General features: G+C 40.8%; 1 protein-coding gene across 1 annotated transcript; it reads right to left on the reverse strand.

The window, feature by feature from the left end:
- Nucleotides 1–877: 877 nt before the first annotated feature.
- Nucleotides 878–16,699, reverse strand: LOC129924683 (uncharacterized). Its single transcript, XM_056021168.1, has 2 exons — nt 16,136–16,699; nt 878–901 (listed from the first exon to the last, which is right to left on the reverse strand). Exons 1-2 carry the CDS (start codon nt 16,697–16,699, stop codon nt 878–880), a joined length of 588 nt encoding a protein of 195 aa, XP_055877143.1.
- Between the last annotated feature and the right edge of the window lie 5,108 nt (nt 16,700–21,807).

Genomic DNA, 21,807 nt, shown 5'->3' on the forward strand with positions numbered 1-21,807 from the left:
ACGCCCACTACCCGGCGCACGGAGCCTGTTCGGGTCTGCTCGTGCCCGCGTTTTACTAAGTCTGTGTCAATCATGGTTGTATGGTTAAGGCCTTTGGCGGCCTTAGTTACTGCTCTAATGCAGCAGCGTGCATGGCCTATACTTGTGTCGCCACTAAGGGCAAGGCAGAGACCTGCCCAAGCAATCACCGCCACAGATTGGCATATAAGTTTCCTGCAAGGCAGGGGTTGGGCGGCGCGCGTTTCTCGACATTCCCAGTGTCAGAGTTGCCATTGGTCGCGGCGGATTCCTCCACTAGCGCGCCAGGGAACGGGCTAGATAGAGCCTAGCTCGTGGACGCCAACCGGTCCGAACGACGCAGCCCGCTAAGGCCGCGCCAGTCAGTCCAGTCTTTGCCCAATGAGAGACCCGCGAATCAGCCGAGTCCCAGGAGAACCCGACCAACCCTCGAGTTGGTGTCCAGCGCTATCCGCTTTTCGGAGAACCCGTGAGTCTCTTACTAACCGTTGCCCCAGGGCCCCACATGGGGGGGGGGGCTGGACATAACCCCTTTGAGTTCCTTTTACACTTGCCGGCTGCTCATTCTTCAGTGGCAAGCAACCAGTATCTTGGCCACTCCATGAGAGCGGAGTGTTCACGCGGCGACCACGATGAGGTGGTACTGGAACGCCGCGATTACCAGTGACAGATTTTTGTGGAGACAGCTTGACGTCAAATGCTCCGAACGGCGCGGGAGGCTCTAAGTCGGTAAGAATAGCACATTAGGTTTTTGAAATAAAACTTTTTAATAGCAGGAAAATGCACTGTAGATACCTCAGAATATGCATTTTGTTGGCTTTTAATACCAGAAATAGTACTTGGCGCGCTGGGGAAGCTCCTATCGCTCCCCTAGACCCCCTTGCTGGCAATGGCGGAGAGTCAAAATTTTTCCACTAACTCCAGGAAGAACCTATTCTAGGGCACAATAAACGTCTTCCGAAAGAATGAAAGGTGAGAATGTAATAAAGATTATGTACACACATACATACATAAACATACATATACATTTTGTTTCGCCGTAGGGGGTGGGGGAAGGGGTTTGGGGGTGGGGGAAGAAAAAAAATCCCCCCCCACACGAAAAAAAATCCTGGCTACGCCCATGCCTTTTATATCTATCATATGGTTCTGGGTGTGCTCGTCATCACGAATTATGCTTAGGCCTACTGCTTTCTCTAAGGTTAAGTCTACATCTCTCAGAAGTCTCTCTCTCACTCGATCCTACTGTATACCAATTGATCTCAGATGAGTTCATCTCGAAGGTTGTCTAACTTGCATTCTTTTGCCAAATTCTTCAAATCAGTATAATACTGTTCAAACGTTTCTCCATCTTTCTGCTTTCTTGAGAAGAATTTAAATCTGTCATACACAGTGTTGGACTTGGGCAAAAAGTGAGCCTCAAACCTTGAGACTGGCTGCCTGGTCGTGCGGTTTGCTCGCTGGACTGTCGTTCGGATTTATCGATGGTCGAGGGTTCAAATCCTGCCCGCTCCCATCCCCCGTCGTCCTGCGGGAGGTTTGGACTAGGAAGTAAACTATCTTCAACTCTGAAGGAACATCCGAAACATGTAAAACAAACAAACAAACAAACATTTCAATTACTTTGTCTACAGTCTCATCTTCACATACTTGAAAAGTATTGTAGATGTCTCGAGCGGGTTCACAGATCAGGTGTAATAATAAAGCTGTCTTCACTGGCTCGGGCTTCGTATTCTTTTCAGTGGCGACCATGAACAGTTCAAAACTTTGTCTCCATTTTTTCCATCTTTCAGACAGATTACCATCTAGTGACAACGGTTTAGGAGGATCGAATAATTCCATTATTCGTACAGATTCTAGATTCTATGTCTAGATGTAGATCTAAAACAAAATGAACTAACGACACCACTTGATACAAATAAAATGTATTGTTAGCAATTTAGATTGTCACTACCTTTTACCAGCGCTTGAAAGCAAACTGACACTAGAACAATGACGTAATATAATTAGCACAGTTCGGACGTCGCACAGATTGAGAAATACTGATATTAAGAAGAAAAACTGTATTGCAAAATTTAAAAGAAGATCGCAATCTTATTTGAAAGAATTAGAAAAGAGCGAGTCAGTGCTCTCAGCAAAGTATCTAGTGATGCAAACGTTCTCCACCGGAGAAAACCAATAGCACCACGCAGTTAAGTATGATGAAGATAGGCATGTGTTATTTCCAAAACGAAACGCTGACTAGAGATATTCTGCTTAGGTTGGAACTAAAAATATACCTCCATAAGGTAACCTAGCTAGGCTAATGTCAAATTAGAAGCCAGGCGAGGCATGACACTCGTAACATTTAGAACAGGTGAAGGCGGCATGTATCGCAAGGTCACATTCATGCTGTCCTTGTATATATATAGGCCCTATTTGTTTAAAGGCAGGGCTGAATTTAGGTATGAGGAAGCCCCGGGGCAGATTTTGTGTGGAATCATGTCTTAGAAGTACCAGTGGTAAGTATCGGAAATGACATCCTTACGGTGGTACAGGAATATACCTACCTGGCATCAACTATTGTCAGCAGTCTAAATTTAGACTTTAAAGTGACAAAAAAAAAATTTAAAAAAAAAAGGAAAAGCTTCTGTAGCAATGATCGTAATCAATCGTAAGAGTTAAAGAATCGTTGTTTTTAACAAATGCGGGCAAATAATTTCGAAATAAAAGTAAAAGTTGATAAACCGTTTAAATTTTGAGACTTTAAAAATTTCTTTCGTGGAGGCCCATTTGTAATGTGGAGTCCCAGTGCTGTAGCCCCACCCACACTTCCTTAAATACTTTGTAGCATGGGCGTAGCCAGGATTTTTTTTCGGGGGGGGGGGGTAATTCCCCCCCCCCCCCACGGAGAAAAAAAATTATATCTTATTATGTGTGTGTGTGTGTGTGCGTACAAAATCTTTATTACATTCTGACCCTTCATTCTTTCGGAAGACGTTTATTGTGCCCTAGAATAGGTTCTTCCATGAGTTAGTGGAAAAATTGTAGATTCTCCGCCAATACTAGCAAAGGAGTCTGGGGGAGCGCTAGGAGCCAAGCACTATTTCTGGTCTTGAAAACCAACAAAATGCATATTCTGAGGTATCTACACTGCATTTTCCTGCTATTAAAAAGTTTTATTTCAAAAACCTAATGTGATATTCTTACTGACTTAGACCCTCACACGCCGTTCGGAGCATTTGACGTCAAGCTGTTTCCATAAAAATCTGTCACTGGTAATGTCTGAAGCCTCTTCCCACCTACTATGAGGACCTCCATGAATGAGTGGCGTCAAGTTGTACTAGGATATCATTGCAACTCTTCTTATGCTTAATTCATTTTGTCAGAGAACATGTCCCGCAAACCTCATGCGTCGTTCTCTCACAATCTTACTAAGGGGTCGACTCCCAGTTCGGCATAGGATTTCCTTGATTTAGACCCGATCTCTATAACTGACTCCTAAAATCTGTCTTAGCCATCTTTGTTGAGCTACATTTAGTGTTTTTCAATTTCGGTAGATGACTATTCACTGCAGTTTATTAATGGAGCCCTGTCACTGTTAAAAATGTGTAACCTCTCTTGAATACGCTCTTGGAATTAAGTGACTGTAGTTTGCTTTAGATTTTATATCGAAAAGAGAAATTTTAACGTCAAAATCTTCTGTTGGGGGTTTTCCACCTCAAAATGCTCTGTAGGGGGATCTTAAACTCAAAACCATCTGGAGGGGTTTTAAACTTTAAAAAAAAGCCATCTGTAGAAGAAGGATTTAAACTCAAAACCCCCGATCGGCTTGGCTACGCTCAAATAATTTTAGTGTGTAATTTGCTTTTTTTTTTATATTGAAGATGTATTTTTAGCACCAAACCCCTCTGAATGGGGGTTAAAACTCAAAACCCTTTTCGGCAACGTTCATAGCATTTTGAGTGCGTAATTTTGCTTTTTTTCTTACACTAAAGATATATTTAAATTTATCCTCAAACCCCACTGGAGGAGAGTTTAAACTCAAAACCCCTTTGACTACACTCATAACATTTTTAGTGTATAATTTGCTTTGTTTTTATTATTAAAGAGGTATTTTTTACCTTCAAACCCCGCTGAAGTGGGCTTTAAACTCAAAACTCATAACATTTTTAGAGAGTAATTAGCTGCTTTTTTTTATATTAAAGAGGGGGTTTATCGTAAATTTTAGACGGGGTTTTAAAATCAAAATCTTCCTTATCTGTGCTCTTGGAATTAGGGGATTTTCGTTTGCATTTTTTTGTTTTGTTTTATAGAAGAGGGGGAGTTAACTGCAAAAACCCCAGGTAGGGGGTTTAAAACTCAAAACCCCTGGTAGGGGGTTTTAAACTCAAAACCCCTAGTAGTTTTTTTTTTAACTCGAACCCCTCTGGTAGGGGTTTTAAACTCGAACCCCCCTGGTAGGGGTTTATAAACTCAAAACCCCTTTGGTTGTGCTGGGGCAAGTGATGGTTTAGTATTAAAATCTCACCTAAAATATGTTATGACATGATTAGGAATTAGTTATTTGTTACGGGAATAAGGGGAAAGTTTTAATTAGCGACAAGTGACGTGACAGATCTTTAAAAAATAAGAACGCTCTAAGTGACGCAAAAAGGAAGACGCTTCTTGTAGAGTAGTAGACTTGAGTACGACATAATTGACATCGGACGATTCCCTTCTTGAGTATTAAACATATTTGTAGAATAACATAGCAGCGTCGACTACATATTTGATTGTTTCGGCCTTTCGCCGGTGTTACTGAAGTGTTGAGTTCAGCGTTACTTCCAGTCAGATCTACACTAGACAGATTGCCAAGAATCAACACCGTGCGGAGGCCTTAACAATAAACAAAATCAAAGCAAACATGGTTACAAAAGACAGTTTGTGTGGAAACACAAACTCAGAATCGGCCCCCGAAGTAAAATGTTTTCAGAGTTGAAGATAGTTTACTTCCTAGTCCAAACCTCCCGCAGGACGACGGTGGATGGGAGCAGGCAGGGTTTGAACCTTCGATCGTCGATAAATCCAAACGACAGTCCAGCGCGCAAACCGCACGACCAGTGGTCCACCCAGGTAGGCTTCAATATTTTCAGAAAGAACATCCGAATGAAATTATATCAAAGACAAATGAGAGATAAGAATGGAGAAAGAAGGTTAACAGATCTTGTGTAGTGCCCCAACCGTCCCGCAGATCAAAGGATACGTGAAAGTGAATGTAAAGTTAAATGTGAACCTGGCCTAACTAGTTTGTGGTCTATAGGGCAGACAATGTAAAGTTCATCTGTTTTTGTGGCCTACGGTTAACGAGGGTGTCATGTATCCAGCACAACGACCAACCGCCTTTGCTTTTCCCCAACTAATGTCAGGTACCCATTAGAGCTGGATAGACTCAGAAGTTGAAAATCCCAGTCTTCACCGGGATTCGAACCCGTGACTCTCGGTTCGAACTAAATAAGTTAATTGTTTTGAAAAGGCTCAATCTCATATTCTAAATAAAAAAAAAAAAAAAAATTCTCGAAAATGATGTTTATAAGATTACTATTCGTCTTAAATTAGGTCTAACATATAATGCATACTAATTAGCTTTTTCTTATAATAAACTGCTTGCATAATTGATTTTAAAAATTAGAATTTTCGCTTTCAGGAAAAAAAAAAGTAGCCGTTGCATCAGAACTTTGAATGGTCTAAAATATTGTGAAGTCGGATTTTCAATATCTCTTCTAGTTTACGAGATCTAAACGGGACGGACGGACAGACGAACAGACGGACAGACGGACAGACATTTCGCACAAAACTAATAGCGTCTTTTCCCCTTTCGGGGGCCGCTAAAAATCAGTCACTAAATTCCGACTCCCCCCCTTCGGGGGAGGGGGATTTCATTTCGGGAGGGGGGGTTACCCCCCCCCCCCCGGCTACGCCCATGCTTTGTAGATGGACGTTACGGCTTCGAGTTCCTACAAGCAGTGGCGTCACCAGGGTCGGTGTCACCCGGTGTTCCAATAAACACAAACATTAGTTTGTTCTTTGTATTGAACAAATAAAGTGAACTGATTACTTACTTTCATTGATTGTTACGCAAACGTAAAATGAGTATCAATTCTATTATAAAATCACATTGTTTGACATTTATTCTACAGTTATCGCATATTATACAATGTAAGTTTATTAAAATTAGAAACAGGCTTAACATCACCTGAATATGTTTCCTCTGTTAGACTTTAGACGGAAAGGATCTATATATATAATTCTCTTTGGACGAGAAGCAAGAGTTAAGGAAAGATCACTCTCTTATTTCTGCGGATAGTCCACAAGAAAACAAGAGTGGGGGAAGAACACGTATTCACAGGTTGCTAGGGTTGGCTGCGCGCTGGACTGTCAAACCCTGCCCGCTCCCATCCCCCTTCGTCCTGCGGGAGGTTTGGAATAGGAAGTAAACTATCGTCAGCTCCGAAGGAACATCCGAAACATGTAAAACATTTTACAAACAAACATTTTACAAACACTAAATAGCAGAGCCGGACTTAACCATTGTGACCAAGAAGTCATGGAAAGAGAACAAGTAATATACTATGTATATTTACAGGTCACTAAATAGCAGGGCCGAACTTAACAATTGTGGGACCCTATGCGAAACGGATTTCGCGGGGCCAAGTTTGGGTAGGGAAGCGGATAATAAGTGAAATTTAAGAGTTTGTATTAGAAAATAAATTCGTCTATTCATTTTATTCATTCTTTACTACGTACAGAATTACTTTACGAGCCTTGCGTGTAGCGAAGTCATCTATATATATCACTCACCAGTTTAAACGAGCAAGAAGTAAAGGAAAGATCACTCTCTTATTTCTGCGGATAGTCACCCCATGAAAAAACAAGTGGGGGGGGGGGATCAAGTGGTATTCATACGTCGCTACGGATGACTGCGCGCTGGACTATCAAACTCTGCCCGCTCCCATCCACCTTTCGTCCTTGCGGGAGGTTTGGACTAAGAAGTAAACTATCTTAAACTCTAAAGGAACATCCGAAACATATAAAACATTTTACAAACAAACATTTTACAAACACTAAATAGCAGCGCCGGACTTAACCATTGTGACCAAGGCGTCTTGGAAAGAGAACAAGTGATCTGCTATGTATATTCACCCGTCACTAAATAGCAGGGCCCTATGAGAAACGGATTTCGCGGGGCCAAGTTTGGGTAGGGAAGCGGATAATAAGTGAAATTTAAGAGTTTGTATTAGAAAATAAATTCGTCTATGCATTTTATTCATTCTTTACTACCTACAGAATCACTTTACGAGCCTTGCGTCATACAGTATAAATCATAATAATTCTGTTTCCTCAATAGCATGAAATACCAAATGTTTCAATCTATCTTTGAGAATTGTTGACCTCAAGTCACTCTTCATTATTTGAGGCGCGAGAAGCTTTTTTCACCAGATTACACAATTACGGCTAATGCATAATGCCGTTTTTATTTATAGCGCGTAGGATTGGCGTTTTTCATATTGAATGACACCCCAAAATGACAATTTTGTCTATATATTTCCGTATATTTTAAGGACTATTCGTATATTTTGCAATTTCGGGAGATTTCCGGGAGCTCCTGTTAAATCGACAGGAGGGAGCGGGAAATCTGTTTTAAGTTATAAAATGGTTTAATTTAATAATTTATACACCTTGAATTAGCGCGGGTCCTATGAAAGTGCGGGGCCCAATGCGGTCGCATAGGTTGCAGTGGCCTAAGGCCGGCCCAGCAAAATAACGGCGTATGCTACGCCGCCGGTCGACTAGTAGAGTATATCATAATAATTCAGTTTCCTACATAGATCACTCTCAATAGCCAAAATTACAAAATGTTTCAATCTATCTTTGAGAATTGTTGACCTCAAGTAATTCTTCATTAGTTTGAGGCGCGAGAAGCTTCTGTTACCAGATTACACAATTACGGCTAATGCATAATGCCGTTTTTATTTATCGCGCATAGGATTGGCGTTTTCCATATTGAATGACATCCCAAAATGACAATTTTTGTCTATATGTTTCCGTATATTTTAAGGACTATTCGTATATTTTGCAATTTCGGGAGATTTCCGGGAGCTCCTGGTAAATCGACAGGAGGGAGCGGGAAATCTGTTTTAAGTTATAAAATGGTTTAATTTAATAATTTATACACCTTGAATTAGCGCGGGTCCTATGAAAGTGCGGGGCCCAATGCGGTCGCATAGGTTGCAGTGGCCTAAGGCCGGCCCAGCTAAATAACGGCGTATGCTACGCCGCCGGTCGACTAGTAGAGTATATCATAATAATTCAGTTTCCTACATAGATCACTCTCAATAGCCAAAATTACAAAATGTTTCAATCTATCTTTGAGAATTGTTGACCTCAAGTAATTCTTCATTAGTTTGAGGCGCGAGAAGCTTCTGTTACCAGATTACACAATTACGGCTAATGCATAATGCCGTTTTTATTTATCGCGCATAGGATTGGCGTTTTCCATATTGAATGACATCCCAAAATGACAATTTTTGTCTATATGTTTCCGTATATTTTAAGGACTTTTTCGTATCTTTTGCAATTTCGGGAGATTTCCAGGAGCTCCTGGTAAATCGACAGGAGGGCGCGGGAAATCTGTTTTAAGTTATAATATGGTTTAATTTAATAATTTATACACCTAGAATTAGCGCGGGTCCTATGAAAGTGCAGGGCCCACTGCGGTCGCATAGGTTGCAGTGGCCTAAGGCCGGCCCTGCAAAAGAGCGGCGTATGCTACGCCGCCGGTCGACTAGTATAATATAATGCTGTTTATTTAATCTTCGACTACCATCTAGACCAGAAAATGCACGTTTGTAGCCCCCTTAGTAAGCAATTGGTTTTAGGAAGCCCCGCCGCCGAGCACTATTTCTGGTATTGAAAGCCAACAAAATGCATATTCTGAGGTACCTACAGTGCATTATCTTGCTATTAAAAAGTTTTATTTCAAAAACCTAATGTGCTATTCTCACTGACTTAGACCCTCTCGCGACGTTCGGCGCATTTTCTGGCAAACTGTTTCCGCAACTCTTATTATGCGTAATTCATTTTGTCGGAGAACATGTCCTGCAAAACTTCATGCGACGCTCTGTCACAGCCTTACTAAGGGTTCGACTCCCAGTTCGGCATATGATTTCTTTGATTTAGACCCGATCTCTATAACTGACTCCTAAAATCTGTCTTAGCCATCTTTGTTGAGCCACATTTAGTGTTTTTCAATTTCGGCAGATGACTATTCACACTTTATTAATGGAGCCCAGCCACTGGTAGAAATTTGTAACCTCTCTTGACTACGCTGTTGGAATTACATGCCTGTATTTCGGTTTAGATTTTATATCGAAAAGGAAAGTTTTATCGTCAAAATCATCTATTGAGGGGTTTTAAACTAAAAAAATCTCTGGAGTTTTTGTTTTTTTAAAATTCAAAACCCCATTTAGCTACGGTCATAGAATTTGGTGACTGTAGTTTGCTTTAAAATAATATTGAAGAGAGAGTTTTTCACTTCAAAACGCTCTGTAGGGGAATTTGAAACTCAAAACCATCTGAAGGGGTTTTAAATTTAAAAAAAAGCCATCTGGAGGAGGAGGATTTAAACTCAAAACCCCTCGTTAGCTTATCTACTCTCAAAGAATTTTAGTGTGTAATTTGCTTTTTTTTATATTGAAGAGGTATTTTTTAGCATCAAAACCCTCTGAAGGGGGATTTAAACTCAAACCCCCCTGAGGCTACGCTCATAACATTTTGAGTGTGTAATTTGCTTTTTTTTATATTGGAGGCGGTTTTAAAGTCAAAATCTTGGCTGTTTTCTTGGAATTTGGGGATTGTCGTTTGCATCTTTTTTAGTTTTGTTTATAGAAGGGGATATAACTGCAAAACCCCTGGTAGGGGGTTTTAAACTCAAAACCCCTGTAGGGGGGGTTAAACTCAAAACACCTGGTAGGGGGTTTTAAACTCAAAACCCCCTGGTAGAGGGATTTTTATCTCAAAACCCCTTGATAGTTTTTTTTTACTCAAAACCCTCTGGTAGGGGGTTTTAAACTCAAAACCCCCTGAAAACCCCCTGGTAGAGGGTTGTTAACTCAAAACCCCCTCGGCTGTGCTGTGGTAAGCGATGATTTAGTATTAAAATCTCACCTAAAATAAATAAAATGAAAGCAAAAAATAAGTCACTGAATTCCGTCGGGGGGGGGGGATTTCATTTCGAGGGGGGGTTGAACCCCAAACCCCCCCGGCTACGCCCATGATATATATATATATATATATATACAGGGCCGCCGCGAGGGTTGTGGCCGGCTGCGTGCGAAATTTTAAAATGCCGCCCCTTCCCTTTTTTTTCTAAAAAAAAATTCATTTAGACTGAACTGGACGCTGTATCAAAAGCGCTCTTTAATTTAATTAATTTTTTTTTGTAGACCATTCGTTTTCTGTTTTCTTTCATATTAGCATCGTTGTCGTATCCCTGATGCCCTCCTAGATGTTTTATTTCCTATTTTAACTTTGCATTTTTGTTTATTACGAAGTCATAAAGTCTTTCTCCAGTTGTATCAGTCATTGGGCAAAACCCAAGAAAATGTTCATGTATTTCTTCATGAGGTGTATAAGAAACAGAAGCAATAATAATAATAGTGTTGCTTATATTTTAAGTTTTGTCAAAAGTTCTTTCGTGGAGATAAAATGGAAGATGCGGCAGGTTCCCGCTCAAGTTTTATTTAGGGACGGGAACACGGTGCAGTTCGGCGTTTTCAGTTTCAGAACATGTTTCTCCTGGCGTCTACAACGCCTTTTTTCTTGTAGCAAGTATTAGTAAAAATAAAAGGCAAGGGCCATATTAAGTCTAATAATAGAAAGGTAGCGCTGGCCAGTAGGAATATGCGAGGGACATTCTAGGTACATAGTACATATAGCACACAGACGTCTCTAATGGGTGGTTGTTGTTTTTTTAAGTCCAATAATAAAGAGGTAGCGCTGGTCAATAGTATTATTTGAGGGACTTTCTAGGTAGGCCTATATATAGCAAACAGACGTCTGTAATGGGTCTGATCTTTTTTAAGGTCATATTCGTGTTAAGTACATCTCTGTCGTGGACATTATTTTTCCGCACAAAAGTTGTCAACATAGCGAAGTGCAAGACCCCTCAATTCAAGAAAACATTAAGAAACTGGAACAGACACAAAATATAGCAGTGAGATTCATAACAAACGAATACATTTGACTAGAGTAACACCTTTAGAATAATCACTAAATTTAGAAAGCCTTCAGGATAGAAGACTTAAAAGTAAAGTAGCAATTATACATAAAACACTGAACCATAATCTTCAAATACAAAAACAAAATTTAATAAAATACTCTGAAAGACACAAAGATAAAGGCACATTCCTCGTCCCCTATGCTATGACAAATTTGTACAAATACTCCTTCTTCCCTAGTGCTATTAGAGCATGGAATGGGTTGCCTGAGCTAGCCAGAAAACCAGTGACTTGGCAGAATTTAAGTCATTGGTTAATATGCTTGACTAAATGCATGACGCGTATGACGTAATCATCTTCTTTTTTGAAGTAACGTCTGTATTATATAAGATGAGAAGATAAGAAGTCGGTAGTAAAACAAGAAAATCCGAAAGAATCGAACTAGCGGAGACGTTTTGAAATCAGGCATCACGGTAAATTGCCAGAGACCATTACCAGCAGAGAAGGCTGTTTTATCTCTGTCCTCGGGGTGTAGTCCCACTTGCCAGTAACCGCTCTTCAGGTCAAGGGTGGAAAAGATCTGTGACCCAGCAAGTGTGTCCAGTGTGTCGTCAATCCTAGGAAGCGGATGGGGACACGACAATTCGTTCACTGACATTTCGTTCACCGACAAATCGTTCACGACTTTTCGTTCACGCGACTATTCGTTCACCAGACATTTCGTTCACCCGACAATTCGTTCACGCGACTATTCGCTCACGGACTATTCGCTCACGGACAACTTGTTCACCGACAACTTGTTCAGTTGGTTCACGACAAATCGTTCACGCGACAAATCGTTCACTAACAATTCGTTCACAGACAAATTGTTCACAGACAAATCGTTCACTGGATATTTCCAAAAACAAAAAATTGCTAGAGATCGGGCGTGATCCGAAATTCTTTGTTAATTTTTGTTTGTTTGTTGTTAATATTTTGTTAACGAGGTATGTATGTGATAAAAAATTATACTGAAAAGAAAAAAGAGATCTTACAAGCAAGCTGAAACATTTAAATGGGCCCTCACTTTACTATAGGTAACATTTTTACTTTCAACATGTAGGCCTTCTTTTACACTCATGTCCATCATGTGGTCTTGTTCGACCTACCCATATTTGCTTATCTTTCTTAATAGCGGTCCAGATGTTTAATTAACATACCCATTTTATTGATATCTTGTTAACAAAAACAAATCTTATCTTATATAATACAGACGTTTCTTTAAAAAAGAAGATGATTACGTCCTACGCGTCATGCCTTCTGCCAAGTCACTGGTTTTCCTGGCTAGCTCAGACACACTAGTATTTTTTCCACAATCCTTTTAGTGTTTTTACGAGAGATAATTTAGATTTTTAACAATGGTACTAGATTTGGTACAATATATGGTTTCACTGTTCAACTCTGAACGTCACATACTATAGATACAGATCTAAGGTTAATACTTATCAATTAAGACATCTAAGAAAAAAGAAAACTAATTACATATACAACACTAGGAAATATTTTGGTTCCCTATCAAAAAAATATAATTTATCGCAATACAACAAAATAAAATTGTTTCAATAATTTTGTTATTGAGGTCCAAGCAATCAAATTAGTCTACCAATGGGTGGTCACATATAGAAACAAGTTAACTAAAATAAAAATAAAATAAAACTTCTTTTAAACTTGATGGAAAGTACTATACTAGTGGCTAGTAGATATTTTCAATGTAGACAGATTGAACATGTGTATAGGCAATGTCCAATAAAGTTTTATTACTCCCTGTGACAAGTCAAAAACTCGCTGTCAGAGTCACTCAAATTTATCACAGCATTAATTATTATTTTTCCTTATTTATTTATTTTATTTTAATTATTTCCCCATCCTACCCCTGAATTCTCCAACCGCACCACCTTTTCTCCTCCAGGCTAGACTTAGTTGACCACATTGGAGATAGCTAAGGCGCGTCCTTTCATTTATCTTCCCTTGACCGGGGCAAAGATACACACAGACTCTTTGATCTTATCGGCAGGATGTCTGACAGCCGCAGTGGACACCACCTTGTGTGGAATGCAAGTCACTCCCCCGCCCCCTTTCTCCTATGTCTCTCTTTGATCTAGGAGACCACGAGGACAAACACGCCCATTGACCTCCCAATGTGCGAATCCCATCTCTTGTCGGACTTCACCCACGTGTAAGATAATTCTAAGCCTAGGACATTTCCGGTTTCCGCCCACAATTTCCAGGCCTTTGTATATAAGGTAAATTAAATCAAGCCAGACTCTCTTTCATTCTCATTCGAGCTGAGCTATCGAGTCTGGACTATATCATTTATTCTTTCTCCTAGAGGAATACCTGGTGGTAAGCCGAACTTAATCACAAGTTCCATCTTAATTACTCTGTGTATATTTCCATTGGATTTTATCATGTGTAGTTTATTATTTCATTTATATTTAATTAGTGCATTGTGTATTTCTCACTGTCGTAAGTAGAAAACATGAACATGGCTAATGTATATTTTATGTATTGCATTAATCTATTAATGCTACGTTGCATTAATTGATCATTGATGCAACCATGTATATATTTGTACACCTTATTTTATTTCCTTTATCTCGGTTGACAGCCTTGATAATTCTACTATCGCACTAATACTGCGCTTAGAAAGGAGATATGAGTTATCTCCCCTGTATTGAATTATCTCCCCTGTAGCCATTTCACTCTAACGAGAGTTGCGCCTCTTGAACGGACACACTCTCCATTCAAGCGCGCTCCATTGTTCTCGATCGACGGTCATATGTAAACATACCGTCAGGATCGCTGACCACCGCCCAATTCAACCCCCCCCCCCTTCTTTCTCTATCCACCTGTGTTGTTTATTTGAGATTATTATTTCCCCTTCTATGTACATTTTATATTATTACTTTCCCTTTTATGTACCTTTTTATATTGCTACTATCAGCCATCTATTTTCCAAATCCCATTTGTCATCATCTCTCCATCGTGCTCTAAAGCAATTTTACCAATCTGACGAATGCACCTCAGTCGAGGGCATCGATAAGATGCATGAGAGACATGTCCTAACTTGTCTTTATTTATCCGCAGCCTCCCTCAGGTGTCTGCCTATTTATCTATTGGATTAATCACCTATTTATTGGATCAACGATCTATTTATCTGCCTATTTGTTTGATATCAAGAATCATTTACTATCTTTGTGCTTAGTGCTATTCAGCACTGCACTAGCTCACTGACCTGCCTATTTATTTATTGGATCAACGATCTATTTACCTGCCTATTTACCTATTTGTGCTTAGTGCTATTCAGCACTGCACTTGCCTACTGAGATCTACTCAACTCTACCACTTGGCGCTATCGGCATTGCCCGCCTATTCGACAGCCCACCTGTCAACCTATTAGGTGCGACGTCCCTATGGACTCAGGTCTGTGTGAGACGTCATGGCTACGCCAACCCTCTGCAACTCACTGGACATATCCTGTCAACTACGCTGCCCAGGCAGATCCGCTCTGCCCGCAGTACACGTGTGCCCACGGTAGCCGGCCACCCGCCCTACTGTGCCCACTACAGATATTAGATTTTGGGGATTGAAACTCCACAAGAACTATATCGCCGGCGTCCCTCTATCCGCTAGAGCGCCACCTCCAGCTGCAGAACCTCAAGCCAGGATACAGCCAGCTGCGACATCAACAGGACAACCAGCTAAGTCAGAGGACAAAGTGACATACTCTCTTATCAAATGCAAGAGTGATGATTAAAGCTAGTATTATTTAGAGATAGAAGCAAACCCTCCCCCTTTTTTATTCTTATATGTATATTTATGTAAATAAATATTCTTCATTTTTAACTTTTGTATCTATCTTTCATTGCTTTGTCTCGTTGCGTGTCTGCTCCCGATTCATATGCTGATAGGTTGGTGTGTGATAGCTTTAAAAATAATCATCTCCTAGACATAAAACGCGCCAAACACACGTCACATTTCCCCACCTGTCACACTCCCAGAGGAGCCAGTCTGTGTAGCACTCCACTAGGTGTTAACTAGAGTAGCCAGATGAATGGGTAGATTCCCGGTAGATGAAAAAAAAGAGGGGGGTGTAAAGGTATATTAAAGGTGAAAGTAAAAATGTTACCTATATTAAAGTGAGGGCCCGTTTACATTTTTCAGCTAGCTTGTAAGATCTCTTTATTTTTTTTATTTTAAGTATAATTTTTATCACATACTGTTCTCATTAACAAAATATCAACAACAACAACGAAATTAAATTAACTCGGATTTGACCTGATCTCTAGAATTTTTTTGCACTTGGAAATAATAGCTACAAAAGTTTTAATGTAAATAAATTAAACACGCGACGAGAATATATAATATCAACAATATGTTACTATCCAGTGAACGTTAACAAAATATTAACAACAAACAAACAAAAATTAACAAAGAATTTCGGATCACGCCCGATCTCTAGCAATTTTTTTGTTTTTGGAAATATCCAGTGAACGATTTGTCTGTGAACAATTTGTCTGTGAACGAAGTGTTAGTGAACGATTTGTCGCGTGAACGATTTGTCGTGAACCAACTGTCGGTGAACAAGTTGTCGGTGAACAAGTTGTCCGTGAGCGAATAGTCCGTGACGTGAGCGAATAGTCGCGTGAACGAATAGTCGGGTGAACGAAATGTCTGGTGAACGAATAGTCACGTGAACGAAAAGTCGTGAACGATTTGTCGGTGAACGAAATGTCAGTGAATGAATTGTCGTGGAACCGAAGCGGATAGCTGTCCTTGTGTGTGGCGTCATTTAATAATCTATAGTCGACACAAAATCGAGTGGATCCATCTTTCTTCTTTACCAAGACGATGGGTGAACACCACGGACTGTTGGATGGTTCAACAACCCCCTGCTTCCTCATTCGTTCTATCATGTCCATAGCTTCTTGGTGTTTTGCTAGCGGCAGGCGACGTGGTTGTTGTCGGATGGGCCTAGTGTTTCCTGTGTCTATTCGATGCTGGATCAGGTTTGTTCGCCCAAAGTCCATTTCATCAGATGGCAATATGTCGGAGAACTCTCTGAGGAATCGTTCTGCTTTGGTGTACTGTTCTTTTGACAATATCGTTTTGACTTCTGCCAGAAGTTTAGTAACCTGTGGTTCGCTGGGCTTGAGTGTTCCGTCGGGATTTTCACTGCTGCAGTTTCGTATCATCTCTAAAGCATGGCAACCAGCGATGATGCTACCTTCCCGTAAATGTTTCTCTACTGTGCCGAGGTTCACAATTCTTACGGGTACCTTTTGGTCTTTCCCAATCGTGACTATAGTTTTTCCTACTGCTATCCCGTTGTAGTTGGTGTCCAAGCTTTCTACCAGCGCTGTTCCTGTCGTGGGATAGCCGTCCTCAATCTTCCCCCAAATGATCATTTCCGACTTAGCAGGCAAGGTTGTATTTTCTACCAACGTAACCCTTCTGACTCGTCCATCTTCTTCATTCTCGTCGCCAAGCAAGGGTACTTCGAGGTCCCCACATTGTAAAGTGCCTCCGCCGATATTCAAAGAAAAGCCATATTTCAACATGAAGTCGAGCCCTATTATGCAGTCATCTGTGACGTCAGCAATCAGGAATTCGTGTTTGAATGACTGATTTCCGATCTCGACTGTTATTTCGATCAGGCCTTTTATGGGCATCAGTTCTCCACTGGCTGTTTTCTTGCTATTGTCCACTTTATCCGTCCGGATGACTGATCGTGAGGCACCAGTATCTAGGAGGAAGTGATAGTTTTGACATCAAATTTTTCCGATGACTTTTAGACTCTTACTCTGCCCTAGCACGGCGACCGGGATGATGGTTGCAGGGGCTCTCATTCTCTGTGTCGCCGGGTTCCGCCCCTTGAAGCCGGCGCGTGCTAGTTTTCCCTGGTAGCCCCGGGAACTTGGTCGTGCATACCTTTCTGGTCTGTGATGGGTTCCGGTTTGTGGAAATCTTCTAGTGCAGCTTCTTTGTATATGACCGAGTTCGCCACAATTAAGCATCGTACAGGAGCCCTAGGTTGATTTTCTGGTATCTTGTTTGTTCGTCGTTCATCTAGTGCCTCTGTCACCCTTCTCACAAGTTGTGCGAATTCTTCCTCTTTGACTTCTAACCTTCGGCCTTGATGAGTGCTCCCTGATGCGTCTTTGGCGGCTTCATATGAGAGAGCGTATACGAGGGCTTCACTGGCCTTACATTTACCACTAACTCTGGTGGCTTTCTTTAACTCGGGGTCTCGAAGGGCATCAATGAAAGCGTCTGTAATAATGACTTCCAAAAAATCTTGTGTGGCTGTTGGGTAGGCTAGATGTGCGAGGCGTTCGATGTCTGTCTCTAGCTCCTGTAGTGTTTCATCGGGGCGCTGTTGTCGGGTCTTCAGTTGCACTCGATAAACTTCTTGCAGATGTTCATCCCCGTATCGGAGTTCCATAGCCTGTACCAGAGCGGCGAAGTCTTGCTGGTTCGGTAAGGACTGAAGCAATTCGGAGGCCTTTCCTCTTAGAGATAACACAAGGGCTGTTGCTTTCTCCTCCTCGCTGTTCCATTTGTTAACTTTAGCCGCTGCGTCAAATTGCTTCTTGTATACTGACCAGGACACGGAACCATCAAATACGGGGGGCTTCATTTTTCCGGAGCTTTCGGGCACAAATGACGTCATACTTGCTTCCGGTGCATTAGTGTTCTTACAGTGAACTTGCGTTTTCATTTCTTCGATTGCCTTCTCCACTGCGTCGACCTTCTGATTCATCTGTTCGTCAATGGTAGTGATTCTCTCCTCCACAGCATGTAAGCGTTGGTTCATAGCCAATAACTCGGTTTTGATTTCCGATGCCATGACATCTATCTACCTTGGTGTCCATGGCATCTATCTTGGAATTGGTGTTTCCTAGCATGGTGTCCATGGCATCTATCTTGGAATTGGTGTTTCCTAGCATAGAGCTCAAGAGCTCCTCTATATCTGGTTCGACTTAAAAAAGACACGTGTTCGGATCTGCTTCATCCTCCACCAGGTCCTCCCGAAGGCGTGCTTGTAATGTTTCCTTATTTCCACTTGTCTACAGCCCTCGATCACGTAGCTCTCGCTTCAGTTCATTCACAAGGAGTTGGTCGAGCGTTTTCATAGGAGCCATGAAGAAAAGGATCCCACTTCTGACACCAGTGTTACGAATCTCACTATCCGGCTCTCTGCAAACTGCACCTTACACCACCAACAGAAAGAACTTGACAACTCAGGGCTCCAAATAACGTAATAGTTTAATGTCAATAAAATAACAGCCAATATTGTACAATTGGCAGCACGTAACACAAGACTGTACAAAATATCTCTCCTGTTAATAGCCGTGCCGTCGTATCAACTCTTGCACTGGTCTCTCTGTCTCGTCTCGGACTTGTACTGAGCCGTAGTAACGAACTGTAGATCGGGAAGTTGTAACTCACTCGTCTCTGATACCTTCGCTCTTTATATAGGGTCCCTACTGGCCTTCTAGAACCGGACAGAACGTCGCTCGACCATTCTGGGTGTCAGATGACTACAACCCTCGTGACGCTCATGAGCTCTGTTCACGACGTCGATCCTTCCCGAACCATCATGTTGATACTCGTCTCGGCCGACCGTCGTAACTCGTCACGGGTGACCGCTCGTCTAGCGCTGGCCTGGGGCGATTTGCGTCGGCTGACTACACACACATCACTACCCCCATCTGTGCCACCACCAGGTTTATAACAATATGTATATAAATAAATTTTATTTCGAAAACGGCTCTAACGATTTTCTCTAAAATTTCAAGGTATGTGCTTATTAGTGAGAAAAATATTCTCAACTCATTGGCCACATCGGGAAAACTCGAGGTCGACCGTTATATCGGTATGAAAATGCCTCATTATTGAAAAATTAATTTTGGCTAGAATGTTTCATGAATGAAGTTTTTTCCATGACGTCAAAGGGAAAAAAAACTTGACACCGCTTACGTCACTAGGCTCACTGCAGTACACTAAGACATTTCTTCGCAAACAAGAACAAGTTTTAATGAATCAATTGGCCTAATTAAACATTTGCGCACCATCGTATTGTAGATTGATCTATTATGTAACTATGGAAGAAAAGTAATGAAATTAATTTTATTGATGTATGATTAGTTATTGTCTTTTAAAGGCTTTACACTTTAATTGCGTAGACCCGTAGGTAGCTTTTACTTTGTTATTATTTTTCTGGTGAATTACTGCAATGTGGTCAAGCTTCGAACTCTACTGTCCCATACCAAAAACATAAGAAATGGTCATAACATAGCTTATCTAAGCCTTACTTGCACACACTGAACATGATAACCAGGGCCGGCCCTAACATTTGCGGGGTCCTATGTGAAATCGATTGCGCGCAGCCCAATCAAGGTAGGAATAAGGATGATAAGTGAAATTAAGATTTTGTATTAGAAAATAAATTCGTCTTTGCATTACATTTTTACTAAATGAAAGCTGACAATGTCTTTTTTTTTTTAAAATCACGCGAAGGAATGGCGTTTACCTTATTGATTGACACCCCAAATGACAATTTTGTTTATTTTATGGACATTTTTATGAGTTTCAGATTTCCAGGAGCTCCTTGAAAACAAGGAGACCACTGGAACCCTACTGTAAGTTATAATTGTTCAATTTAATAATTTACACATAGAATGAGCGCGGGGCTTAGGAACGTTCGGGGAAGTCATCAGTGGCGGACTGACTAGATGAGCATTTGGGCAAATGCCCGGTGGGCCGATAGGCCACCGAAAGGGCCGCATGGATGCCACTATGTATTAAATTGTCAACGGTTTTTATAATATTCTCTTATAAAAGCGGCATCGTGTTTAAAAGAAATCTCTCTACAGTGTAATACTAATTTGATCTAACACATTTTCCGAAATAATGTTATAGCCTTCATCCATAGACAGTGTTACTAGTAGGCTTCATCCTACACACTTAGCAATTAAAAAGCAACATAAGGCCTATATTTCTGATAAAAATATAGAGCTTATTGTATGCATGTGTACAGTTATCGATACTCAAACTCAACATACCGATTTTGAGGACAAGCATGCCTATAATTGGATGCCCATCATATTATATGCAATTTATGGGCCGATTTTGACACCCAGTCCGACCCTGGAAGTCATGTTCCAGAAGTCACCCAATAAAACCTACTCAACCCAAAGATCACCGCGCATAGGAATCCCTTAACCTGGTAGATAACTTCACATATCTGGGAAGCATAGTATCAAATGACGCATTGCTTTAAAGTGAGGTTGATATGTGATCAGGGATAGTCGTGCTTTTGGAAGCCTCCAAGCGAGAGTGTGGCGAAATAAATCACTCCGCCTGTCTACAAAAATCAGTGTCGACCATGCAGTGGTTCTCTCAACCCCTTTGTGGATCTGAGACATGAGTACTTTATAGAAAGCAACTAAGACTTCTTGAACGCCTTCACCAAAGATATTTGCACACCATCATGGACATACGGTGGCAAGACTGCATTACAAACAGCGATATTCTTGCGAAATGGGTATGAACTTCTTATAGTCCGACAGTCACGCTGGGAAGGGCAATTTTTTTTTAGGGAGCTGAAAGGGGGTCGGCGTAACAGAGATGCCCCACAATAACGCTTCTTTGGAATACTAAGGCGATGGTTTTAAGTCTCTTAGGAAAAAATGCGTTACCGGTATTTTACTTTGTTACAAGGTGCACGTTTTACCCTATAACGTAGAGATTTTGCATCACTTGATGCTTCGAACTAAAGCGATATAAGAATAAACTAATTGCAATATTAAATGTAAGAACGTAACCATTTGAGAAGTTACAATGCAAAGACTTTCTTCCAAGCCAATAAGAACCCAATAGTTTTATTACAACGCAAAAGATGAAAATTGTCAAACGACACGACGTGAGTTGTGGTTTGCCTAGTCTAGGCCTCTAGACTGCAGGAGGACTTTACGCAATAACACTATTCCCAAAACGACTTCGGGTATATATCCTTCCTTAACACATTATTCATCCGAGAGAGGCTCAGTCACCTGGTACTAGTAATTAAAAAAGTCAATGTTAAAACAATTTCACTTCTATTTGATATGGCTGTTAGTTAAGGAAGTTAAATCTCTGTATAGTGTAATAATAGTTTTATTGAGTTTTAGTTCACTAGAGAAATTTCTTCAAGTTATTTAAAGTTTATTTATTAAAAATATAATACCCCTCAGCTGTATTAGCTGTTTGGAGCTACAAGCCATCCACCGATCAAAAAAGGGAAAGGGGAGGGGGGGGGGCGGCAAAAAAGTTTATTTTCATCGTACTTATTAATTTATGTCTGCAACATTATTAAAATTACATAATTACCAATGTTTTTAAATTAAAATATCTTAAGTAAGAGACGTTTCATATTCTCAGACCTTGTCAAATTTAAAATTAAACCATTTTCGCGAGAGGTATATGCAACGATATGGGTCAAAACATTTCAAAACGTCTCCGCTAGTGTTAT

The sequence above is a fragment of the Biomphalaria glabrata genome, chromosome 2 (assembly GCF_947242115.1).
Source record: "Biomphalaria glabrata chromosome 2, xgBioGlab47.1, whole genome shotgun sequence".
Lineage (NCBI taxonomy): Eukaryota > Metazoa > Mollusca > Gastropoda > Planorbidae > Biomphalaria > Biomphalaria glabrata.

Bases quoted from the DNA above. Each gene is read 5' to 3' on its own strand.
- LOC129924683 (XM_056021168.1), bottom strand. From the start codon at position 16,699: ATGATCATTTGGGGGAAGATTGAGGACGGCTATCCCACGACAGGAACA. The intron at 902-16,135 runs GTAAAGAAGAAA...CGCCATTGCCAG, and splicing joins GGTGTTCACCCATCGTCTTG to CAAGGGGGTCTAGGGGAGCG.